Source organism: Phalacrocorax carbo, chromosome Z (genome assembly GCF_963921805.1).
Source record: "Phalacrocorax carbo chromosome Z, bPhaCar2.1, whole genome shotgun sequence".
In the NCBI taxonomy this organism is placed as follows: Eukaryota; Metazoa; Chordata; class Aves; order Suliformes; family Phalacrocoracidae; genus Phalacrocorax; species Phalacrocorax carbo.
The window spans coordinates 28,621,572-28,645,783 of NC_087548.1; the positions used below are offsets into that span (position 1 = coordinate 28,621,572).

At 37.7% G+C, this 24,212-nt stretch overlaps 1 protein-coding gene across 5 annotated transcripts in view; it reads left to right on the forward strand.

The window, feature by feature from the left end:
• The first annotated feature begins 1,294 nt into the window (after nt 1-1,294).
• The window catches only part of POC5 (POC5 centriolar protein), a 28,651-nt gene continuing 5,733 nt past the window's right edge, over nt 1,295-24,212 (forward strand). For 3 of the 5 annotated variants that reach the window (XM_064437743.1, XM_064437744.1, XM_064437745.1), the window contains exons 1-8: nt 1,295-1,380; nt 5,093-5,192; nt 9,535-9,682; nt 17,443-17,639; nt 18,006-18,182; nt 20,130-20,234; nt 21,496-21,675; nt 22,345-22,507. In XM_064437743.1, the coding sequence (XP_064293813.1) occupies nt 5,109-5,192; nt 9,535-9,682; nt 17,443-17,639; nt 18,006-18,182; nt 20,130-20,234; nt 21,496-21,675; nt 22,345-22,507 (1,054 nt within the window). In that variant the 5' untranslated portion in view covers nt 1,295-1,380; nt 5,093-5,108. Of the gene's footprint in view, nt 1,381-5,092; nt 5,193-9,534; nt 9,683-16,198; nt 16,298-17,442; nt 17,640-18,005; nt 18,183-20,129; nt 20,235-21,495; nt 21,676-22,344; nt 22,508-24,212 lie in introns of those variants that run through there. The other 2 variants (XM_064437746.1, XM_064437747.1) reach the window with 2 other exon arrangements.

Sequence of the window (24,212 nt, forward strand, 5' to 3'; positions counted from 1 at the left end):
TTGTGTTGGCTTCCCTACTTGTTTAACTGTGTTTCACAGATGCAAAAGATTCTAGAGCAGGATGCATACATTGCTGTAAACAGTTATAAAGGGCAAATTAGAAATTACAATTTTGTGAATGTTTGGATCTTTTATGTCTATGCTATCCTCAAGTTATCAGACAAAATGTTAGGGCAATATAAGGTATATTCACACATTATGGAGCTTGACTGGGACGTTTATGGCTCTAGTATACCAGATGGTACAGCTGTAGCCAGAGTTCAGTGCTGTACATTATTTTGAAACGGTTGTCTATGCCACAGCTTAGATTACAAAAAGAACAATTAAGGTAGTATCGGGATAAATGAAGGCTAGCAAACAGAAGGACTCTGTACTCCTTGGTGCTGGATAGAAAAATCTTTAAAACTTGGTGTTGAATTTCTTTTATTATAGCCCTCAGATAAGAGCAATAAAAGCAATTATCTCTGGGATCACACCAGGCACTTACTGTTCCAACTGCTGACCCAGCAGCTTTGCCTCAGATGGGGTGTGCTACACACGGCTCTACCACAGGGCAGACCGAATTTGACAGCTGAAATCATTCAGCATGTCTACTTACAAAACGTTTTATAGGCAGTCTTTATTGGACAGAAATGCTGGAAACCAAAAGCCCAGAGCTCCTTCTGTAACATTGCTTCAAAAAATTATTTAAAGCACCTACTCAGGGAGGTTTTCTAGCTTCATAATCAGCATAGAGGGAAATATTTAAGAACGAAGTAGTTCCACCAAAGAATCCTCTTTTTTTTTTTTTTTAATCCTTGTTCTCCACAGGAATGCCCTCCAGCAGCTGCTCCCCACCCGGAGAACACCGAGCTCCCCCACTTTGCTTAGCCCGGGGTTTTAGGCTGGCACGGTCCTCCAAAAGCCCCCGAACTCACAGGGCCATTGACCCCCGTCCCGACGATCTGTGAGGGGCACAAGGCCGGACCACAAAGCCGCTACAGGACCGCAGCCCCCAATACACCACCTTCCCGCCGCCGCCGCCGCCCACCCCTAACTGCACCGTACGACCGCCCCGCCCCGCGCGCGGCCCCTTCTTCACGCCCCCGCCAACGGCCGCCGGCGGCCCGCGCTCCAGCCCCGGGAAGGCTGCACCCAATCAGCGGCGCAGCAGCCGCTGACGGGCAGAAGCCGGCGGGAAGTGAAGCGGCCGCGGGCGATGGGTGGGACCTCCTCGCCCCGCCCCCAGCTGAGCGATTTAATTGGCTGTTTTGCCCCCAAACTGCCCAATGGGAGAATGCTTTGTACACGCTCTCCGAGCCTATCAGAGAGGTGCTTCTTCTTCCGCTGTGGTAGTTTGAAACCGTCCGGCTCGGCGGCCGGGGGCGCCGGTGCCCGCAGGTGAGAGGGGGGTGGCGGGGGGTGCTGCGACCTCCACAGAACCTTCTCTGTACCCCGGTGTCCCCGCCCGGCGTCTTACCCGCAGCCCGACCCCCGACCCGAGCTCCCTCTGACGGGGCCTGTGGGCACCCCCTGCCCCGGGGTGGTTGGCCTGGTTGCCTTAAAGGCCCCGGGTTAAAAAAAAAAAAAAAAAAGAGAGAGAAATCTGCTGTTCACGCATGGAATTGTGCTCCTTCCTGCCTGTCCACGCGTGTACCTCCCCGGCTGTGCTTCCCAGGTGCCTGCGTGACACCCTGCGGCTCGTCCCTGTTGTTGCTGGTTGACATGACAGCGGCGGTGGCTGTAGTGTCAGCTCTGCGGGCGTCAGGGGAGGTTGCAGAGACGCTGTAGTGAGAAGCTGAAAAATGTGAGCCTGAGCAGTGCTGCTTTGCAAGGGGGTACGGTTAAGGGGAAAGAATATGTCCTGTGTGTATGGGGAGATGGAGTAGTCTTTGGAAAGTGTCACTTTTAGTCAAAAACCTAAAAGCACAAAATCCTGAACACAGCTCAAGCAATTCAAAATGAGGGATGAGAGCAGCCATGTTGAGTCAGACCAAAGATCTTCATAGTTGCATCCTGTTTCTAAAAGTAGCTGTCTTAGCAGTGTACACTTATGGTTTGGAAGAGACTACTGCTGTTAACAGGAATCTTTAACAAAGTCAGACAGATGTTTTGGTATATGCTCAGGGAATATTAGAAGAACATGGTAAGCCTGAAGATACTCCTCTCACTTGTCTCATATAATGATTTGCAGCTTAGCAAATCAACGTGTTGACCCAGAGGTGGTGTCTTACTTAATATCCCGTGATTTTTCTTTTGGAAGCTTATCCACTGTTTTCTTGACCTTAGTGCTTGTGCACTGAGATCAAAGCAGACAGGTTATTCTTAGCATGACATGGCAATGATGTCACTAAACATCAGCTTAAAAGAGGTATTTGTCTTAATTTATCACAGTAATCTAATCTGTTCTGTACGTAAGCAGATTTCTAGAATTTTAGGTTTACTGGGATTTTCACTGGAACCTTGCAATAATCAAAACGCAAGGTTAGACATTAGATGCAAATGTTAGAGAAACAGGCAGAACAGAGAAGTGGGAAAAGCTCAAACTTTAAACGGTAACCTGTGGGTGGAATATAAGGCAGCATTCAGGTCAGTAAAGGCAGTCAGATAGAGACTGGATGGACAAACACAGTGGAGGTCTAGTCCATGGGTATAAAGAAAAGGGATGGGAAGAGGAGGCAAACACACTTGGCATGAGGTGAGATGAAGTGACTTTTATAAGACAGAGTCAAACAGGTAAGCTGCAGTTATAGATCTGAAGAGAGGAGTGGCCTGGAGTGGAGAGGTAGCACCACTTGTAACAAAGGAACGTTTTCAGTTTTAGAAGATCACAGCTTGAGAGTACCTTCAGTGATAAGCAGAGAACTAGATACACTAGACTGAGTGTCAAGGCTATGATCTCAGAAAACTGAAAATAGAAGTCAGGACAATGGCCTTAAGTTATTGAACAAACTTTTTGGAAGAAATCTTTCTCTTCCGATTCCTTGGACGCATCTGTGTTCACATGAAACTCCACTTGCCCTCCTGGTTCTCAGAAGACTTGATAGTACTTTAGCTCTTTTTAAGTTAAATGAGAAGGAAAGAGAAGAGTGTTGGTAATCCCTGGCTGTAAATACACCTTTAAATCCTGTTAGTAATGCCCGTACACATATGCGTGTTTGAATACCTCCAGGATTTTTAGGGTACTCAGGATCCACAGTACAAGAAACTATGTAAGTGGAAAGGCATATGGAGTTGAAGCTGACTTTTTAAGATTAGTGAAGAAGTATTTGCTATGAAAAGAATGTATCAACTAAAAGAAGGTGGGGTGCTAGTATAAAGTTGTTTGATTAGGTAGAGAGGCCAAAACCAAAGGAACAGATAGGGAATAATTTGTGAGAGAGAGGAAAGAAGAAAATTATCAGAGCAGGAGAGAATAAAAATGGAAGAGATGAAGAAGCTAGTATTTCTTCTCTCATCTACACACCAGTGTACACAATAGAAGTATTTAGTAATCCTCCCCAAGACTTCATATTTTGTACTTAAAAAACGTGGTCAGTGTATTAGGGCTCAGCAGGAAGCAGTGAGGTGGTAATCATGCCTTTTGAACCTTGGGTTGTAGGAAATCTCAGCATTTAAAATTCTCCTTATACCATTTTTAAAATGTCCATGTTTACCACAAAAACAAACCTCCCATTCTGAAAGGTGTAGACACCTGTGGCAGAGAGAGCCTTTGAGGTGCAGGAAGAATCAGCATCCATCTGTGTTCCTACATAGAGAGCTATGAGATCACTGCATGTTTTTGACATTTTGAAAAAAGATGATGATGCTTAAGGAGGATACTCCTGCCAATTTAATGACAGTACAAGTAGCAATTTTAAGATAACATTTCTGTCAGAAAATGCATCTGTTTAAAAAAAGCTGGGAATATTATAATTGACAGTTTTACAGGTCTCTCTAAAAATAAATTTTCCTTGCATGGTTGTTTGCTACATTGTACAAACAGTCAGTTCCTCTCATTGTCGATCGTGGTTGTCTTCCCTTGCTTACTCTCTGCTAACAACTCCCTGCTTAATCTGATGATTGTTTCATGTGCATCAGGCAACTATATCACTCTGCCATTCATTCATTAACAAATTCACCTTGCCTAGAACTCAGTTCCCACTCATTCTGTAATTCCTTTCATTACCCCCCCCCCCATATCCTTTAGAGTTCTTTTCCCCCGTATCCTATCAAGTTTTATCACAAGAGCTTTAGTTCTTCACTGAAGGACTTATTCGAGGCTGCAGTAAATTAAAAGATACATGTATCTTTCAGAAAGTCTTCACGTTTCTTGTCAGTTCTACCACGTCGCCTGCTTCTGAAATGTTCAAAGATTACCTCACTATCTTGCTTGGAAATTGCTGGAATGACTGATGTTACCTGAACCTAAGGCATTACCTGTCCTTCCAGATCTGTTCATCTTCCTGGGCCTATAAGGCAAGAAGACTCGAAAAAGTGAAGGGAGACTGATGTTGACCGCTAAGTGAAGGCTTCAGGGTATTGGAGTATTCAGGGCATCATCTCAGCTTGGACTGTGGTTGAGGTAGTTCAGGAGGGAAAAAATGACAGTGTAGCTTTGTCATTCCTTTGTCACTCTATAGAAATTTTGTACTGAAACAAGCTGATAAGTTCCAAAACAATACAGTGTGGATAAGAAGGAAGGACTGACACAGGAATGTATCTGTAAGTTAAGGATTCTGTTATTCTTGATATATCAATTTCTTTTTTTTCCTCTAGCAGTGTATTTTAGTTACCATTGATGTAAAATTTTATACTGTGTATATTGAAGCATTGGGTATTAAACTTATTCAGTCAATGTAAAATAAGAGGAAACTTTTATATTGTTACTTTTAGGGTTTCCGTTGTTTTCTTTTAAATTCAGTTGAAGTCTTTTCGTGGTTTTGAGTATGGTTTGGATCAGCCAGTTTCCTACCTAGCATTATATAATGAGACTATATGATCAGTTTAGTCCACCAAATGGGTATTGATGTACTTTCTACAGCAGAATCCCTGTTTCTGGGGAAAATGTTGTTGAACACATGGTAAACATGTTGGAACTGAAAAATGAAGTTCAGCTTCTACTGTTTTATAGACTAACTTTGTGCAGAATGTCATCAGATGAGGAGAAAAGCGCAAGTCCAGTTTTACCAAAAGGCTCTGTTCGGGGCAGTTCTGTTTCTTCAGATCTTCAGGTAGGAAAGAGGCAACCTCATTTGGTTCACTATCGTGGCATTTTATTTGGCAAGGGATAATTATGAGGAAATCTAACAAAACTTGCACATTTTTTATGTTTTACTTGTACAGGAAAATAATAAACATGTTAGTGAAAACAAGCAAATTAGACCAAAAAAAATCTGATATTAAAATATCTTCACTTGGATATCCTTTTGTGCATTTCACAAGAAATTTCAATTTATGTGAAAACTCTTATCTAAACTTAAGAGAGATTGATTAATGACAGCTCCAAGTGAAATAGTACAATTTTCTTACTTTTTTTTTTCTGGTGTTACTTTTATGTGTTAAATCTTATCAAGAAGCATAAATATGACACAGTAGGATAGAAACCTGTTATTTCTGAGGGATGATGTATAACTGTGTTAGGCTTCTTACATAATATTGTAAGAACTGAGATTTTTTTTAAGTAGATTTATTTCTCTTGGAGTTGGCTTGGGGTCAAGTTAATCTCAGAAAGGAAATGCTATTTTTTTTTCTGCATCAAATACACAAAGATATACCAGAACCGTAATGGTGGGGGGTTTTCCTTCTCTGTGCTCAGCATTCTTTTTGCGAGGATACAAAGATACTGGATAAAGTCTTTGTCCTATTCTTTTGAAAGTAGCATATTTTCATCCTTTAATAATCAGCTATTTCTCTTTGAATAGTGGGTGAGCTTTTGTCTTTAATAGGTTTCTGTCCAAACCAGGCTAGTTTTGACAAAAATAAGTTTTTCTAGTTCCCCTGTAGAAATGCAACACCACATTTGTCACTTGATGGAATGGGAATGTACAGCAGAAACATTGTTAAATCAAGGGGTTTTTTCTTCATGTGGATTGACTTTGTCCCTTTTAAACTGCCTGTTTATGGGTGATTCATTTCTGCAATTCATATGCTTCTCTATTTTGTGGTCATATCTCACGGATAAGTCTTCTTAATCTTTCTTCAGCAATAGTAGTTAATCTGTGTTTCCAGTGCCTTTTGTAGTTGGAAAACAGGATGAAGGCATTGTGCAACGAATTTTGAAAGATCAGAATTTTCTTTTATGATCTAGTTGATGATCAAGGAGATTCTAAGGCCACCGTGTGGAGAATGATAAACTAATGTTAATGAATGACTGCTTTGCAACTGAGAATGTCTAGAATAGAATAGTTCCAGCTGGACAGGATCTACAATGATCATCTAGCCCAACTGCTTGGCCACTTCAGGGCTCACCAAAAGTTAAATCATGTTATTAAGGGCATTGGCCAAATGCCTCTTAATCACTGGCAGGCTTGGGACATCGACCACCTCTCTCGGAAGCCTGTTGCAGTGTTTGACCACCCTCTCAGTAAAGAAGTGCTTCCTTGTGTCCAGTCTAAACCTCCCCGGTGCAGCTCTGAACCATTCACATGCATCCTGCCACTGGGTAGCAGGGAGGAGAGCTCACCACCTCCCTCTCCACGTCCCCTCCTCAGGAAGCTGTGGACAGCGATGAGGTTGCCCCTCAGCCTCCTTCTCTCCAAACTAGACAAGCCCAGAGTCCCTGGCCGCTCCTCATAGGAGTCTATTACTGCTGAAGAACAACAGCACTGGAGTCACAGCTGAGCAATAGGGATATTGACAGGAAAGTACTATACTCCTTTTAGATAATTTTGAAGGGCCTTTTTTGTTTTGTTTTGTTTGGGCCTTTTTGATAATTTGATACTTTTAAATACAGACTGGCCAGATCATTACCCTTTCCTTAAAAAAGAATCCATTGGCTCTTAGAAAATTTCCATTTGCCTATAACTGAGTTCTACAAGACTTGTCCATTTAATCCATTCTTTTCTTGTTGTTTAGTAACCTTGACTGTACTCCTAAGGAGAAATTCTGTGCAGCTTCTGTTAATTTTTATAATGCAATAGGATTGAAGTAAAAAAAACAGAACTCCAGATGCTCTTGTCCCCTTTACTTATTGCAACACTAATTTATTTACTTCTACAAAACCAAGGTAGTATGCATTAAATGATCAAACTCCTCTGACCTTCAGGCATATTCCTATGGTTTTATGCTTTAACAGAATTTTTGTAGTTGACAGAACAGCTTGAAAGTTTTGTTCAAAGCAGAACAAAGATAGTAAGTAAAACAAATATATATTGTTAATTTTATTTATGAGGTTTTTATCTGAAATTTTTTGGTCAATACTGCATTCCAATTCAGCATCCTTGTTACGTAATATTTAAGGTTGAGATGATACACTTAATGTTTCCATTTCTATGTCTTACATCTCCAGGATTTTTTTGTGTGTGTGTATAAGTCCTGGTTACAGTTGGGATACTGTGGGGCTTTTTATATTTGCTTTCAACTTGATTCAAACAGTGTTGTAATATTGTAATTTATAAACGTTTATTTCCAGATTTTTTGTGGGATGCTGTCTTTTGATGCTTTCTGTTGGTGCATGAGAGTGTGGATTCTTGCACATAGTGGATTCTTTGCATTTTAGTAAAAGTGTTAGAACTTGAAAGACTAGATAATTTCTTGCCATTATTTGATAAGTATATTTTGAGTGCTCAGGATGTCTATAGTAAGACGGACTGTGTGCTAGTGATTAAATTGGGTGACTCAAGATGAGTCACCTAATTGCACTTGACATCTTACCTACCATGCTCCTTGAATTGAATAAGGTAATGATGGAAGCAGCTGTATCAGCTCTGACTGAAAACTAACTTGTCTGAGCAGAAGAATTACTTTTTAAGTTCTTATTTGGTCACACGATCTCTTCGAAGAAGACAGAGAAGTGATCTAATGTCTTCTGCGCAATCATTTAATTTAGATAAGTTACAGTAAAGACTAATGCATTGGTTTTTTTACTCCGCTGAAATTTTGCTGGAGGGAATTTTGTACAGTTCCATGTAGTTCCTGGCTGAACAACTCATCTGAAGATATCTGTTTTCTTCTTCTGACATCTGATAAATCTAAAGGTATTTCTTTAGAAAGATGGATATGGAAAAATCAATAACTTGTTCATTTGCAACTAACTACACCTTTTACATGGAATGTGATTCTTCCTTCTGCTTATGAAAAAGATACACTATGTATTTGTAATTATATAGCTTCACATGTATTTAGCCTTTTAATTTCAAAATTATAAGCTAGAAGATGAGAAATGGAAATTTGACAGGAAACTAGAATTCAGCTAGAATGTATAAAACCTGGCTTCTTAAAATGTTTGCTAATTAGTTCAAACCCACATAAATGTAAGCATACACTGAAAGTTTTAAAACATTATCCTTTTCAGCTGGTAGATTCAAAAACATATTATAAGTGATTGGTACTTGTAACTGATTGTTTCCCCCTAACTTTCCCCAGATTGAAGAGGAAAATAATTTTTCGATTCACAATTGGTTTCTGAGGTTTGACCTTATTAGGGTACTAAACAGAATTAGTATGATAGTATTAAGCTAAGAAAAAAATTACCGTTAGTGGCCTGTTTTAGTATTTTCCAACTGGCAGGTTCTTCCAAATATTTAATTAGTGGCTTTGGTCAGTATCAGCATTTAACTGCTACTGGAACTTTTTTAATTAATTACTGGATTGTATGTTTAAGCTATAATACAGATTGTTCACAGTTTCATATTGAACTCTGAATAGTTTCTTTCTGAGAAAGGAAATTTAACTAGGAGATTTAAAAAAAATGTAATTGGCTTACTCCCACATACCAGTTAGATTGGTTTATAACTTTTTAATAGGAGAGCTTTTGTATGAGTTATATATACACATTCCTCATACCTATGTAATTTATAATCATTCTTACTTTGTATTATGCATTTTTTGTCTAATCTAAAAAAAACCTGAATAATTAAATGCCTTTTGATGATTGGCTTTAGAACTCCCACCAAAGAAATTGTAATGTTATGCAATGTGAAATGTGACTGTGTTGAGCCATGACAAAGATGCTACTATAAAAATACACATTTTTCTTTGCGGTAATAATAATGCTTAGAAATAGTATTGGGTGATTAATAGCTTACGTGATCTGGAACTTTTTTTAGTTCGTTTTCTTTAAGGTGCCTATTATAGTATCCAATTCTTGCATCTAGCAAAGTCTTTCTGTGTAACTGTTAGAGTGCATTTAGTTGTAATCAGAATGAATGTGAACATGAAAGAAAGATCATTTATTATAATCATGGTAGGAAAACAGCTCACTTTTGCAACTTTAAGGGAAATCCTCCTAGTTTTCACAATAATAATAATCATAATAATAAACCTCTTAAATTACTGAAAACCATTTCCTACATGTACCCAGTTTTTGGAAACGTAATCGTAGTTTTATAATTACTCATCATCACTTTGTGACAGGATGAATATGAAGAGCTGCTTCGTTATGCTGTAGTGACTCCGAAGTTTGAACAGTGTGTCTCGAAGTGGTCAGAACCTGCTTTGGAACTGAGAGCAGCTGGCAGATTTTCAAGTGTAACAGATGATGCCACTCACCATAAGACTCCAGGTAGTATGAACAAAGCTTACGCCTTGAGCTTACAAGAACAATGATATAACTTTTTTGACTTAAGTTTACTAATAGCTTCTGTTTGAAAAATACATACAGGTCATATATAGTACATCTACATTTTGCACAATAAGAAATTTAGGAAGGGTTTTCTCTCTGCATTGCTTTCAGATGATAGTATTGATGTGCTGACAGTTCTGTGTTTTGTGATGCAGATGTTTAAAATGGTTGGTGTAATAATGGTCAAAATGGGTGTCCTTACCTACAGTATACTTCATTGAAATTTGACAGGTCTCAACTGTTTTTGCTCATACCAGTGCTGCCATGATAGATGAATGAGTATTTAAAATATGATAATTTGGAAGCAAGAGTTACCTTAAGAACTTTGTGTAATGACTAATCATGTCACTACATGAATGTCATTCTTTCTCTTTTAGTTCAGTCACGCTATTCTAGTTTTATTTTATTGCTTGGTATTTAGGGTTGTATAAACTTAGTGTCTTGTGATGCATTAGTAACACTGGTATTTATGGTTATATGTTGTTTGCTTTTGTCACTAGCATTTAGATTGAGCAAGCTCTGTTACTTTTGCTTCAGAAGAAATAGTAAACAATCATACCTGCATTATTGCTTTACTAGGGAGTTTAGCTTAATCAGGAAGAACTTACTTCAAACTAACTTCTATTCTTTATCATGCTGTTTCATGATAAAAATATTTACCTACCATTTCCTTTTTACTCCTCCTTTTGTGACCCTTGAGGATGGGTTTGTCTCCATTATTTAGAGGGGTATGAGGTGTAAAATATGTAGACAATTTTGCTGCTAGAGGCCAAGCATCCTTGAATTACTGTATAAATCTGGTGCTGATCGTTATCTTAGAGTAAATGTTCATGGATAGTGTATGCAAGAACTCTTGGCCATGCTGATCAGAACTAAATAGCTCTCTTCTAGCAGGAGTTTACCAGTGCGATTGCAAAGGGCAATGCAGATGCTGAAAGTTGTTTATTTCGTATTAGAAGAAGAACCATAAGCAAAAAATAAATCTGTCATCTTAAATTGTATGTTGTTTTCACTAGAATATAATGCAGTCTTAGTAAGCTGTCAATTACCATTTAGTTAACTCATGTTAATACAATATAATAAAAAATTACCTAGAAACAGATTCTTAAAATGAGGAATGTGACTAAAGTGAGGGTGGTAGTATTGATTATACTCTGTATCCTTCCACGGTAAGTCTGTACAGTGGAGTTCAGGTATGTTCAGACACCCAAGCCAATACCTCTTTCCAGTATGCCATAAGGAGAAATGTTTTTATCATTTTTGTAAATTAATGGAGAATCTTAGTCCTTAAGGACATCATATCTGTAACTTCTTCCCATGCAGAATTAGTGTGGTGGTTCTTCTGAATGTCAGGCTGCTGTAGGAAATGTAGAGGGTGTGATTCTAGGTTCATTGAAAGCATGGGAATGGAGATTTGGAGATAGAGAATATTCTGTAGTGGAAGTAGATCTGGAGTTAGAATGTGAATAAAGTTAGATAAAGTTCTGCCAACAGGAAAGTTTCAAGTACAGTCTTTGCATTTTGATTTTTACATATTGAAGGTTACTAACTTGATTCAGTGTTGCACCAAGTTGCATAAGCAAACAAATCAGTAGAAGCTGCTGGTATTTTGTACTATGGCAATTATTTTTGAGCAATCAAACATTGTAGAAAAAATTCCACTGTAGTAAATGGTATTCCTGCAATTCCTAGAATGAGAGCAGGTGCTTGGGGTTTAAGAAATTATGATAAAAATTTTTTGATTGGGGGAATAAAATATCCTCATCTGTTATATTGGGCTGAAGTACCAAAAATTGCCACCTGATTCAGCTAAAGGTAATGTTTAAACTATCTCTGATTTCCAGAGCCAAAGAACATTTGGTGCCTACTGTCAAGAGACCAGGTTCCTTTAAACCCTCCTCATGTGCAATATCTAGTCTTCTAAAATCAGTTTACTCATCTGAAGATACTTGCTGTTCCATGGGCTCTTGGTTTAGCAGGGTAATAGAGCAATATACTGAAATTACAATGGAAGCACATGCCACAGTCCATTTGGATGTCTCAAATTTACATGTCAGCATACTTCGTAACTTAAACTTTATTTTCTGAGCTCAGTAGGAAGGAAAACAAACATGTCAAAGAAGGGCTTAATCCCCTTTGTGCCGACTAGTCTAAAATGAATTCACTAATTCATCCCTTAAATTCATGATGTTTCTAACTCACAAGTTCAATTCATAACTCACAACTCATAGGTCACACCTCTGAGCAAAATAGTTGCCTAACTGACAGAGAGGGTGCTCATCTTTCCTCCCCCATCATGTTGCAGGTCTCCCTAGTATCACTCCGTGAAGCACGAAAGCCTCAGCATTCTGACTGAACATGTTTCAAAAGCCTTTTGGCTAAGCTGACGTATTTGTACCTTCCAGCTTGGAAGTTTGGTCTATGCTATTTCTTTAAGTTAGTGGATTCTGAAGGAACTGCCAGACAATTTATGTGCAAGAATTATGGCTGCAGGAGACAGCAAACTGCAGGTGATAACTGCATAATGACCTTTAGCCCTTCTGTCCAGCATGTCCTGCCTACATGCTGCTCTTGTCTTGACCTAATGGCACTACTCCCAGGATACATCAGGCCTTAGCATGAGCTTTGTGTTAGCCAAAATCTGAGCAGGACTTGGTGAAAAGTGACAGCATGTTAGAGTAATTGTAATATACAGTTAGATCACAGTACAAATGTGGTTCCTGTTACTGGTCTCTGTACACTAACCATCATGACACTGGGTGTCTCCAGCCTCCAGGAAGGACTATGCGGATTAAAGCCTGCTCAAGCCTGTTGCTCTGTTGAAAGTTCATTTTCCTGCTTGCTGAGTTTTTATACTGTTGGGCTGAGCCAACTCTTCCCAAATGCTCATCTGGCTAGCACAGGAATGCATTTGCCCTTCTTGATTACCTAAGGCCACTTACACAACCAGTTGTGACTCAACTGGAACAGCCATATATGAAAAACAAAGGCCACCCTCTGGCCCTCCCTGTCTTGAGATAAGTTCAGCTTTCTTTGCAACAGCTGTGGTCACTCCCTGTATTCTTCCCTTGAGCTTCATGAGCATGGTGCCTGTCTCTTCTAAATCATCTTCTATTGTAGCAGGCTGTTGATCAGACACACTAGCAGGTTGACAGGATTCAAATACACTTGCAAAACTCTTCAATTGTAGAGCAGTTCAGGTCAGCTGGTGGAAGTATTTCTCAGCCTCAAAAGTTGTTCTTGAAAGGGGAGTAGGAAACATCAAACCCAGCTATGTGGAATTATATTATGGAGCAAATCCCAGTTCTGGTCTTGTCGCCAGTGCTCTCTCTGCTTAGAGTTTTGTCTCCCAGTTTGAGTGGAATGTTGTTTTATAAGGAAATATTTTTCATGTCTGATACTGCTGTTCATAAGAAAGAAGATTAGCATCAAAACTCTAGGCTTGTGCTTCCTTTTTGGTAGATTACTTTATACTCCATTTTTGATCATGTTTGTTTGAAAGAAGATTTTAGCCAGCACTGTCTGCTGTCTCTCTTTAACTCTGAGAGGGGTTATGCTCTTACTTTTTTTTTTTTATTTTTTCCTAGAGCCAAACGTGTAACCTATGATGTCTTTGTTCCTTTTTACTGTCTAAAGGTACGCAAATGAAGTGCCAGGACAAATTTCCATTCCCTTGATTGCTTCTCTTGAAATATTTGAATAGAGTTATTTTTTAATGTGCTTGGTATTACCAAATAAGAATAGTTATTTGCAAGCTGTAGCTAATTGTCGTGAGAGAGGGGAAAGAAATTCTCTTATACTTGATGGTGATCAAAGTTTTGCATTGCAGTTTTATGTATTAGTCATTACAAGGAGCCACATATTCCCTTCAGTTAGGACACTCAGATGTTTATTATCTTTGCAAAGCACCTCGCAAAATACAGTTTGTCTTACAATTTGGTTAAAAACAGTAAAGAATGTGCTCTTGATCTTCTTGGAGACTGAGGCAGGAAGGGCATTTACACAGCCCCATCATGCTTCTATTAAATACACACTATAAATAAACTTTTGGTGCTTTGCTGCTTTATCAAAACATGGGTTTACTGTTCAAAATGTCACTCTGTCCTGTCAGTCTAGGAAAGAGATGTCTTCTATCTCCTTGAGACAGAGCTTGAAACAATCTAGTTATAAAGTTATTTCAACTTTTAGAAAAAGGTTCTGACCAAAATCTCCCCAGCTTGTCTATATAACTTCTAGTACTGATCAAGGATGATTGCATATCTGAGTGGTGTTTATCACAGTGTTAATGGCCTTTTTTAAGGTTAATACCTTTTTTAAAAAAAATTTTAGGGTTAATACCTTCTTTTTTTCCCCTGATACTAATAACAAGATATTGGATGAACGGTGAGAAAGTAGTTAAATTCAAGTTTAATACTATGCCCCTGATAATGATCAGATCCATCCTTTTGATATTGCTACATGTTCATACTAAAGATCAGGCTCTTCGACATTTGTTCTTTCCTGGTCTAGCTCTAATGCTGTTACTGTGTTAAAAAACAAAAACCATAAATTATTAGGGTAGCATCCTATAACTTTGTAATACAAAATGCACATCTGTGCTGGGTATAGAGTTAATAACTAGAAGTTTGCTCTTCTGCAGAGCTTCTCACGCTTGTATTGGTTTTTTTCCCCTTCTGCACGTAATGTTGGTATTGAGACCAACAGAGTTTCCAGTGCCACATGATGCCTTCTGAAATGAAGTTCTGTTTGTGGATTATTCTTTGGTCTGGGATTTTGACTTTCTCCTCAGGTTTTTGAAACTGAGGTGAATGTTTTCACTATGATGGTAGAGGTCTAATTACGGGTAATCTCTATTTGTTGCAGTAAATTTAATAAAACACAATATCTTCACTAAAAGCTTCCAGTTAAATAAGAATAATAGTTGGAATAAAACATGCTGTACTATTCAATTCAGTGTCCAAATGCTTTTAAACTTTGAAACCTAAAACTTAATTTCCTGTTCTCATTACCAGTTTAGTTGATTAAATTTGAAAATGACTAAGACAGGAGCAGTAAATTATTTGTAGCAAAGATGTGTCATGATGACTCATACCCAAACAGCTGGAAAATTCCTCTCTTCAGGCTGCTGGTCCTCAGTATTGATCCATTAATCTTCTGAGAAGATTTTTTAAAAATTATATATTTTAGAAATGGCTGCCCTCATCTTGGCCACTGATGGCAGACCATGTGTGGAAACAGTCTGTCAGAGCTTATCTAATTAATAAAAGCAGAAAAAGTCAAGTATAAGAGGAATGCAGGAAAAATAAAACAAAAGAATAGTACTGGGATAACAGACATTTGGAAAACCAGCTGATTTCATTACCTCTGCTATAAACAAGAACACAGTCTAGAGTAAATGCATGTGAGGATTGTTTAATGAAATACATTTTTATACTTTATCATATCCAAAAGGTTCCATGTCCTTGGTAACTTAGTGCACTGTAACTGAATTGCATCATGTAATGCCGTGGAAGGAATACAGGTGACAGAAGGAGAGCCTTAGGAACAAGAATAAAATTAATATGTATACAACTAGAAACTTATGGCAATACTGGAAGGCAAAATAAATTACATGAGATTATGATATAAACATGTAACAGATACACTCAGTGGATTTGGTGAAGGATCCATCCTATGGTAATACAGAAAAATGGAAGCTGAGTTAGGATAGTCTGTAAATAGTAAGAATTAAGGGGAGTGATGAATTTGTAATACTACAATCTTGGATTATTTGGCAGTTGTCAGTCTAGCTTAATATCCTATTTATATTGGTTACGTTTTGTTCTGTGGGGTTTTTTTTTGTAAATATCTTGCAAACTGTGCTGTGTAGATTGGGTATCTTTGTAATACAAGCAAATAATAAATTTAAAAATAAAAACAAACCTTCATGCATTTTACATCAATGTCACAACTGAAGGAAGAACACAGTGGCACATAGGAATGGGAAAAAATGGTGAAGGACAGAACTGGGAATATTTGACAATAGTAACACTCCTGATTATTTTACATTGTGAAAGGCCAGCCAGATACTTCATCACTGAAATTAGATGTATTTCAAGTAGTCTGGGTCATCTGTCTAGCATGTCTTATTTTGGAGATCTTTACAAGCAATGAGTATTCAAATTCTGCCATTAGCTAAGCAATACTTCTCTCATTTGCAAAAGAAACAATGGCAAAAAGCTAAAGCCTGATCTTAACATACTGGTGTGATTAGGAATATTCTGTTTGTGGTCTGCTTATGTAATAGGGTAGGAAATCTAGTCTAGAGAAAGTGTGTTAGGTGGGGCTTCTTTACCTCAAGCTGATGTTAATGTTATGATATATAGTTGTATATGACCTTGGGAGAAACAGCAAAAAGCAGTTGTAATACCTCTGCATCACAGTTCTTCCTTATTTCTGTCCTGTTTCGGTGCACAAGTGTAGTACTTCCAATTCAACCTACATGATGGAGGGGAGTATCAGCCAGACAGCTCTCCTCACTTCCTTTGGACAGGAGACTTAACAGTGACAGTAACGGTAAGAGTGTCAGCCATCAAGTTGGGCCTTGAATAAGTTAGAAACATGTTTCCAGCGTCCACTGAAAATACTGCTTTGTGACAAGCAGTTAAGCTCATCTCTGCATGCTTATACCAAAAAATAGTACCCATCCAATATGAAACCAATTGTATAGACAATATTTGATTTCAGAAATTGAGATTGAAATGTTGGAGGTTTCCTCTCCATTTATGAAAGAAGGAGAGCATTCTTGTGAAGTTGTTCTGATTGTTATTAATACCAGGAACCTGCTAATCTCTCTTCTTTCCAAATTTTTTTATTTAGCTGTCAACTCAAACAATAAATTTTCTATATGGAGTAACTAAATATGAAAAAAAATATTTCATTTCCTCTCTTTACTTAAATATTAACTTCTTAATTCTTAGCTCATTTTTTTCTTCCCATCAATTGGAACCCAAACACATGCCAATTAGCTTCTGGGTGTGGATTGATTTTTATTGCAGTGGTAGTTCACCACACCACCTGAAAGTGAGGCCTTATGTGTAAGGCATTATGTAAATTCATAGTAGATATTTCCTTTCTCAAAGAGTCTAAAATCTAATTTGATGAGCAAATTAAAGGCAGTAAAGAAAATGGATGTGGGTACACACCAACATAGAAATATGCCCACTGCTTTTATTATGAATGCACAAGGGAAGGCCCTTGGCCTCAGGATTTTAGTCTCATTAAGGAAAATGACAAAAGTTTTTTTTATTTGCTTTTGTTACTTTCTTTGTTTGGGGTTTTCTTATTGTTGTTGTTTAGGTGGGTTTTTTTCCCATCTGAGATGGTAACTGATGCTGAGATATGCTTTTGGTTTCTGGCAACGCTATTTTTTTTGTACTTGCTGTGAGCATCCTCTTTAATGTGAAATGACATTAAAAGATTCTATGCTTTAAGGGAGCAGTAGTTTTGATTTGACTACTGTTACAATATGACTCTTGGTTGAAATATACATGTATCTTGGATGCATATATTTGAATAAGTTTGTATTATATGAGGAAAGGAGGTTTCTGATGGCATAAATATTTTGGGTTTTTTTAATGCCTGGCTTCTGACTTCCCTCCAAAATGCAGACCAGTTAGCCCTTCCAGAGTATCAGTCTTTGTTCTCTGTTTCATTTTTAGCCTTAATATCCGTGAAGGTGTCTTCTGAGGCCAATATGGAGAGACTTTGCCCTATTCCTTCAGAAGAGACTTCTTCGCAAGGGTCCACATGCGGTCCAAGAGAAATCAATGAAACTATAGCAACTGAATTGACTTTACCTGATGAAAAAGTAACTCAAATAGAAAACATACTTGATCTCTGGAGTGGAAGTCTTAAGGTATTTATTTTGTATCGAGTCCTTAAAAATCACAAACAGGTGTCAGTGTGTTGTAGAATAAGTGAAAGTGCGGGAGCACAGTGTGATTACACTGGGAAATGATTGATTTCTTATTGATTATTGTTTTGCATATTGTGTATAAGCACTAGAATATCTTGTTTCAAGAACTTTGGAATAACTTCCTCCATTAGGGATGTTCGTTCAATAGTTCATCATGTCTGGTAGTATTTATAAACAGCCTGTCTAATGAAGGCTTCACTGTAAATATTCATGTGTCCTTAATTGCTAAGTGTTTTAAGATTAAAAGGTTAGGGAGGAGAGAATAATTTTACTAATTGCACTGCTGTCATCCCTTTAACTTTTCAGACAAATGTTCTGACTGAATTGAGAAAATGGAAGCTTAGTTTGATTGAACATCACAAGCTTCAAATGAAACAAGAAAAAGAGAAACACACTGCACATGTAAGACAATTGAGCAATGAGATGGAAAACCTGAAGGAGTTGCTACGTACTTACGAAATCTCTATTGGCAGAAAAGATGAGGTAGTAGTTCAATTTCATAATTTAGCGGTTCCTCTCTTTTTAAAAATATCCACATGGAATTTTTGGGTCTGGCTCTTTGAATAACAAAATTCTTCTTGCTGCAAGTGACATAGAGAAGTAAATAATATATTTAGACTGTATAGTAGAAAAAGAATCAGTGTTGCTAACAATGTTGTCCATTCCTCATATTATTCCTTCAGCCAGTTTTATAGTACTGTTTAAAAAAAAATTGTTTTCAATAGAAAATTTATTTGACTTAATGGTAGGTGGCAGTGCTTCCATGTATCACACCGTATTTATTAAAACTGCTGTATTCTGACATGGGCATAACCCAAAGTCAATCAGCCTCACAAATATTATCAATATTGTAGATTCTTTTTTTCACACTGGAAATCTCACAAATGTTTTTCAATGGCAAAAATATCACAAACATGGATTTAGGTTAAGACTTCTGGTGTGCAGCATCTAAACTTGATGGTTTATATTAGTATATGATGCCTTTTTAACAAAAGCAATTATTATATTAGTTTGCTTTATTTTCTTATCGATTTCTTAATTTATGCAAATTTACTTCTAATTTTAGATAAATTCATTGTTACTTACATAGCTGAGACTTGGGTTACTCTGAAACTGCAGAGTTACACTTAGTCATATATAAGTAGAGAAAAGTAGCTTATACGAGATTTACTAAAATACAGTATTATGAAGAACTCAAACATCTAGAGGTGGTTCAACTTTAAATTACTTCACATGTATCAAATTGACCTTTATTTGTTTTTGACTTGGATATTTTGAACACCTTAAAGAAACCAAGCTTTTGCCTAGTAATAGTCAATCTTCAGAATGCTTAATGAACTGAAATACTTTTTATGGAATTTGGTACCGAAACAAAATAGGAGCTTTGAACTATTTGCTAGATAACCTTCTTGATTTAAGGGTAAATTTATTTTAAGTATCATTAATTTCATTAATGTGTGTTCAGTAATTATTGCATATAACATATGCAGTATAAATACGTTAGCATATCACGAAATATTGTTCTTCAGCCTCTTTATGCAGTAGTGAAAATACCTGTAAATAACTCCTGAAGGTCCAAATATTTGTCACTATTGCTCATTGGAGTTGCTTAGATGTGACTGATGGCAGAATCTAGCTTAAGTGGTGAGGAAAAAATGTAGAGGAATAGTCAGTGATTTGTTGTACCCAATTTGCATCATGCCTGGGGTATTTCTTAATCTGGTGATGCTGTGATCTAACTCTGTCACTGGGAACTCAGCTCTGTATACTAATTAAAACATATTTAGAGGTTGGTGGTAAAAGTCCCTAGCTGCATTCTCTGTTCAGCAGGCCACCTTGTCTCTCAAGTGTTTTGATTGCTATAGGCCTATACGATACCTTTTATGAGATCTTTTAAAGAGAATGGCAATTCTTAATCAGATTTTTCTAGTTCTTAGCAACTCCTTAGCTTGTTCATTCTGTTCAGAAAATTGAATAAGCTTTCTGCAGATAAATTGTTTCTTTACGCTTCAATTAATTAGTAATGCACTAAAGCAAACTATTAATATAAATGTTCCTGATTTATCAAAATTGTCTTTGTAAATAAGTGATTCTTCTGATGTTGTGCTACAGTAACACTTAATTGTTAGAAAGTAGCACAGAAGCCTGCAGATGTAGGATAAAATAACAAGTCAATTGAACTTTTCCCAAAACTATACAGCAAAAGTGTTTTAAGTGCTGCAGTCTGAGCGTTGAAGCCACTGGAATTTTGCTCCTGATTTGAACTCTGATTATTGTTTCCTGCTTGATTAGACTAAGGGGAAGATGTAGTAGAAAGCGTCTGTTAAAAGCAAGTGCTTTAATTGAAAAATATCTCATTCATAAAGTACATTCTATTTGACTTTACAAAGATCATAGCTATTGAAATAGTGTTAATAAATATTTTTGCAGGTGATTAGTAACTTGACCCAAGCATTAGAGAGGCAAAAGGAGAGAATAGAGTTGATGAGAAAGTTTTCACTGTGGCGGATTCAGCATGTTAAAGCCAAACAAGAGGTATGTGCACAAAATAAAAACGCAATGCAAATGAAACCTCTGAACTCAAAAGGGTCAGAGTTGCTGCAGTTTCTGCTACAGTTTAAAGAAATGACAGTGTTTCTATTTTGACATGTTTGCCAGTGTCAAATAACAGTTTGAAAACATCAATTCTAAAAAGAACACTGCTATTGGAATACTCTCTGGAATGGGAAAAAAATCAAACCTCCCCTTGTCTTATATTGCTCCGCTAGTAGTAGTTTACAGTATTTGCATTTTGAAGTAGACACCGAGGGAAATCTCTATCTAAATTTCAAACACATTATGTTTGAACAGTGATGTGATATAGTGCTGCATATTTGGGGGAACCCACTTTCACAGTTAAAACTTCAACTGCCTCTTTTCTCATGTTGTCAAAACTTGAAGTAGCTAAGAGCAAGCTGCACGCAAAATGTTGGGCACTGCATCAGGCAGCTAACAGTAAACAGTCTACTAAGTGAAATATGACAGAAAAGAAGGATCCCACGTCAAGACTGCAAACCTCTCCCATTCCAGGCTGTTAAAAAGGAGAAGCTATATTCAGGACCTTTGTTCATTGGTACAGATTCCTGGCTAGAGTCAAGTTCATTGAAGCTATCCAAAACGTGGCTGATTTGCAGAGAGGTTTAGCCTTTTCTCTTTTCCTTCCCCCCATCTTAGGATTTACTAATAACTTGAAGTCTGTTTTTTATCCTGCTGTTTTTATTTTTTTCTAATTAATTTCTGAAAAAGTAATGCTGAAATACATTGTCTGGTGAGTAGTTTGAAATAGAGTAATTGAATTGTCTTAAAGTACTTTTTAAAGCATCCCGAAGTCTAAATTTATTAAAAAGATAGTCATCTGCAAACTTTATGACTGCAGGTTTTATATGGTTCCTGCACTGAATCAAAATGTGCCACATACCCACTAAATGGCCTCACACATGCACGGCTGCACCCTATATGTGAGGTTGTTGTTTAAGTGTCATTAAGTTAAGAGTAAAAACTGTTTTGTGTACCCTAGGAGTTTGCAAATATGGTTTCTCATCCTGGGGATAGCAATGCTGTGACATGTGCAGGAAGAAACACTAAGCGGCTGATGCTATGTAGTATATTGCTTCTCTGTGTCACATGTGACTCAGTAAAAGGTGTTCCTACTGTGGTGTATGTAATAAGTTATAAAATGATCATCCATGCTCACTTGAGTACTTAAACTTTTAGGAAACCTGAACTTGCTATGATGTGGTTATATTTGTTTCCTAAGGAATATGCAAATAGAATAGCAGACAAACAATTCCGGACAGCTTTGATGAAGAAAGTATGGGCAGCATGGCGTGCTCATAGTGAAGAAAAATGGAAAGAAAAAGTAGCAAAAGCCTGTCAGTTAAGGGCAGAAGATGTCTGTGTTCAGCTCACCAATGATTATGAAGCCAAAATTGCAGAGGTAAAACAAGGTTTCTCTTTCTTTCAGTCCTTGTCTCCTTCACTCCCTCACTCCCCATCCCTCCAAAGTACCTCTTTCTCAGCAAACTTGAAGAATATGAGGACTTTGCAGCAGAACAGAGCTCCCAAGTACACAAGAAGATTTGAGGAGATTAAGACCTCTACTGTGGTTTCTAAATATGACTTTTTCTCCCCTGCATGGGATGTAAAATGTTGTTGATCTGCATGTACAGGTGAAGTAAATTTGTCTCATTTCAGGAAGAGTCCAATCTGTATTTGTCCACCAACAGGGATAGTATTTGTTTTCTAAGAGCACACTGTTAATATTGGCTATGCATTTTGAGGTCTTAGTGAAGAATACAATGGAAATAGAAGACCATTATTATTATGAATGATCGTGATGAGTACAGTTTTTTTTCCTATAACAGCTACTGTGTTAAGGCTGATTTTAAGTTTTGTTTTGCCTTCAACTTGCCAATTAAGCTTATTAAGGAAATGACAATTAGCTGTTCATCTCTGGTGAACCTGACATTTTTAAGTGAAAGAGATTTTGAAGTGAAAATGTGTATCTTTGTAAACTATTAAGTGACTTTTAAAGCTAAGTGAGGGATATGTTTGTAGTTTGCATTCAGAAGTACAAGACAGCTGTTTTCCTTATTCTGTTTTGTAGCTAACCGCTACTTTGGAACAGACAAAATCTGAGATTTTGCGACTGCAGAGCGAAAGAGAACAGTACGAAGACACCATGAAGAAAGCCTTTATGCGTGGTGTATGTGCTTTGAATCTGGAAGCAATGACCATGTTTCAGGGCAAGGACAGTAGGACAGATACTGGTCAGTGTAAAGAGCAGCTCTAATCTGATAGTGGGGGAGGGTTTTGTCATGTTTGTTTGGGGTTTTTTTTGTTTGTTGATTTTAAAGGATTCTCCCTTTTCTTTTGTTTGGTTTTTTTTTTTTTAAATACCAGGACTTGTGGCAATACAGAGTTTACAAAACTCTTATTATTTTTAAAAGTACTGTTAAACATGTTAAGACATATTCTGATGCTGAACTTTGTACTACTGTAGTTGAAAGGTGGAACATGTTCTCTTCTTCCCACCTTGCTGTGAGGGTAGTAACCTGCAACTGAAGGCAGAACCAGAAGCCAGGGATGGCAAACTTCTTAAAATACTGTGGAAGATCACACAGAATTCTGTCACCACTCAGGTTATAGGTGGGGGGCAGTGGGGATCCTAGAAAATCTTCCTCTGTTTTCTGGAATCTCAGTGTGCAATGAATCTGCTTATCCTAGACAGCTCTTCCTTCTTTCTTAATCTTGCATTTTAATGCAAAACAGGCAAGTAAATCTCCCAGGTTCTGTATTTAGTTGGAGTTGTGTGCCAGAACAGGAAACACCAGTGTAATTATATCAGCAGCACACTCGTAATATTTGTGCAGCTACATACGAAAGAGCTGCACACCCTTACTGGTGTAATGAAATTACCCTCTCAGAGTGAGACAATATATAGAAGAAGGAGCATAATCATGCTGGTGCAGCAGTCTACATTAAAGGGAAGAGAGCTGTCCCAGCAGAAGTGTCACAGCTGTACATGTGGCTTAACAACTAGCCATACTGGCAACAGCTGTTAATGGCCTTAGGCGGGTAACTTCAGTTGTTAAATTAACAATCTTATACCAGAAGTTTCTGAACTACTACAGATAACTATATCCCAAAAAATGTAGCTATGAGGAAAAAAAAAAAAAAGTTGTAAGAGGATACCTACTTGAGCGGTGGTCTGAGCCTGTTAAACATCTGTAGTATTTGTGAAGTTGCTTAGGAAACTAGAATATGTCATTGGCTAAGTGTGGTAGCTGTGTGCTAATGAAAACATAGGATCAGTATTTGGGGAAAGTAAAGAATGAATAATTCCTTGAGCATACTGAGTTTGGGAATAAAGTTGCAGGGCATTGTCCAAGTACTTTATTTTTCACTGTGTTATAAATTAAGAACAACTCACTTTTGAAGCTTTAGCTTGTATCTGTTTGTTGTTTTTCAAAAACATGCGACAGGCAGTGGGTCTCCCAAGTAATGATGGGGAACTGGTCTGAAATAGGAAAGCATTGTTTCTGTAAACCTGTAAAGAAGGTAAGTAGGAAGCAAAAAAAAAAAAGTAGGATCAAACATTTTGCTTGATTTTTACTATGAAGCAGGAGCTTCCACAGGGACAGTACCTAGAGATTTTGCTGTGCTGGACAGTGCTGGAGTGCCTCTACCCAACTTTTTGGGTGTCCAGCATTATGCTTTTTGATTTCCTGTGGTCACTGTAGTCCTTCCTAGGCTTCATAACATCTCACCATCTCTGTTGTCCTGGTCCCATGCCTGTCATCTTCTTCCACTGCCTCTTGTACTACCTTCTCCCCTGCCCCAGGCACACTATCTCTTTCTTGTTACAGCTGGTCGGTGCTTCTAATGAAGTTACTTACATAATTATTTAATATGGTTGTACAACCATTCATTTGCATTCTTCCTCAGGTGTAACAGAACAATGATGAGTACATC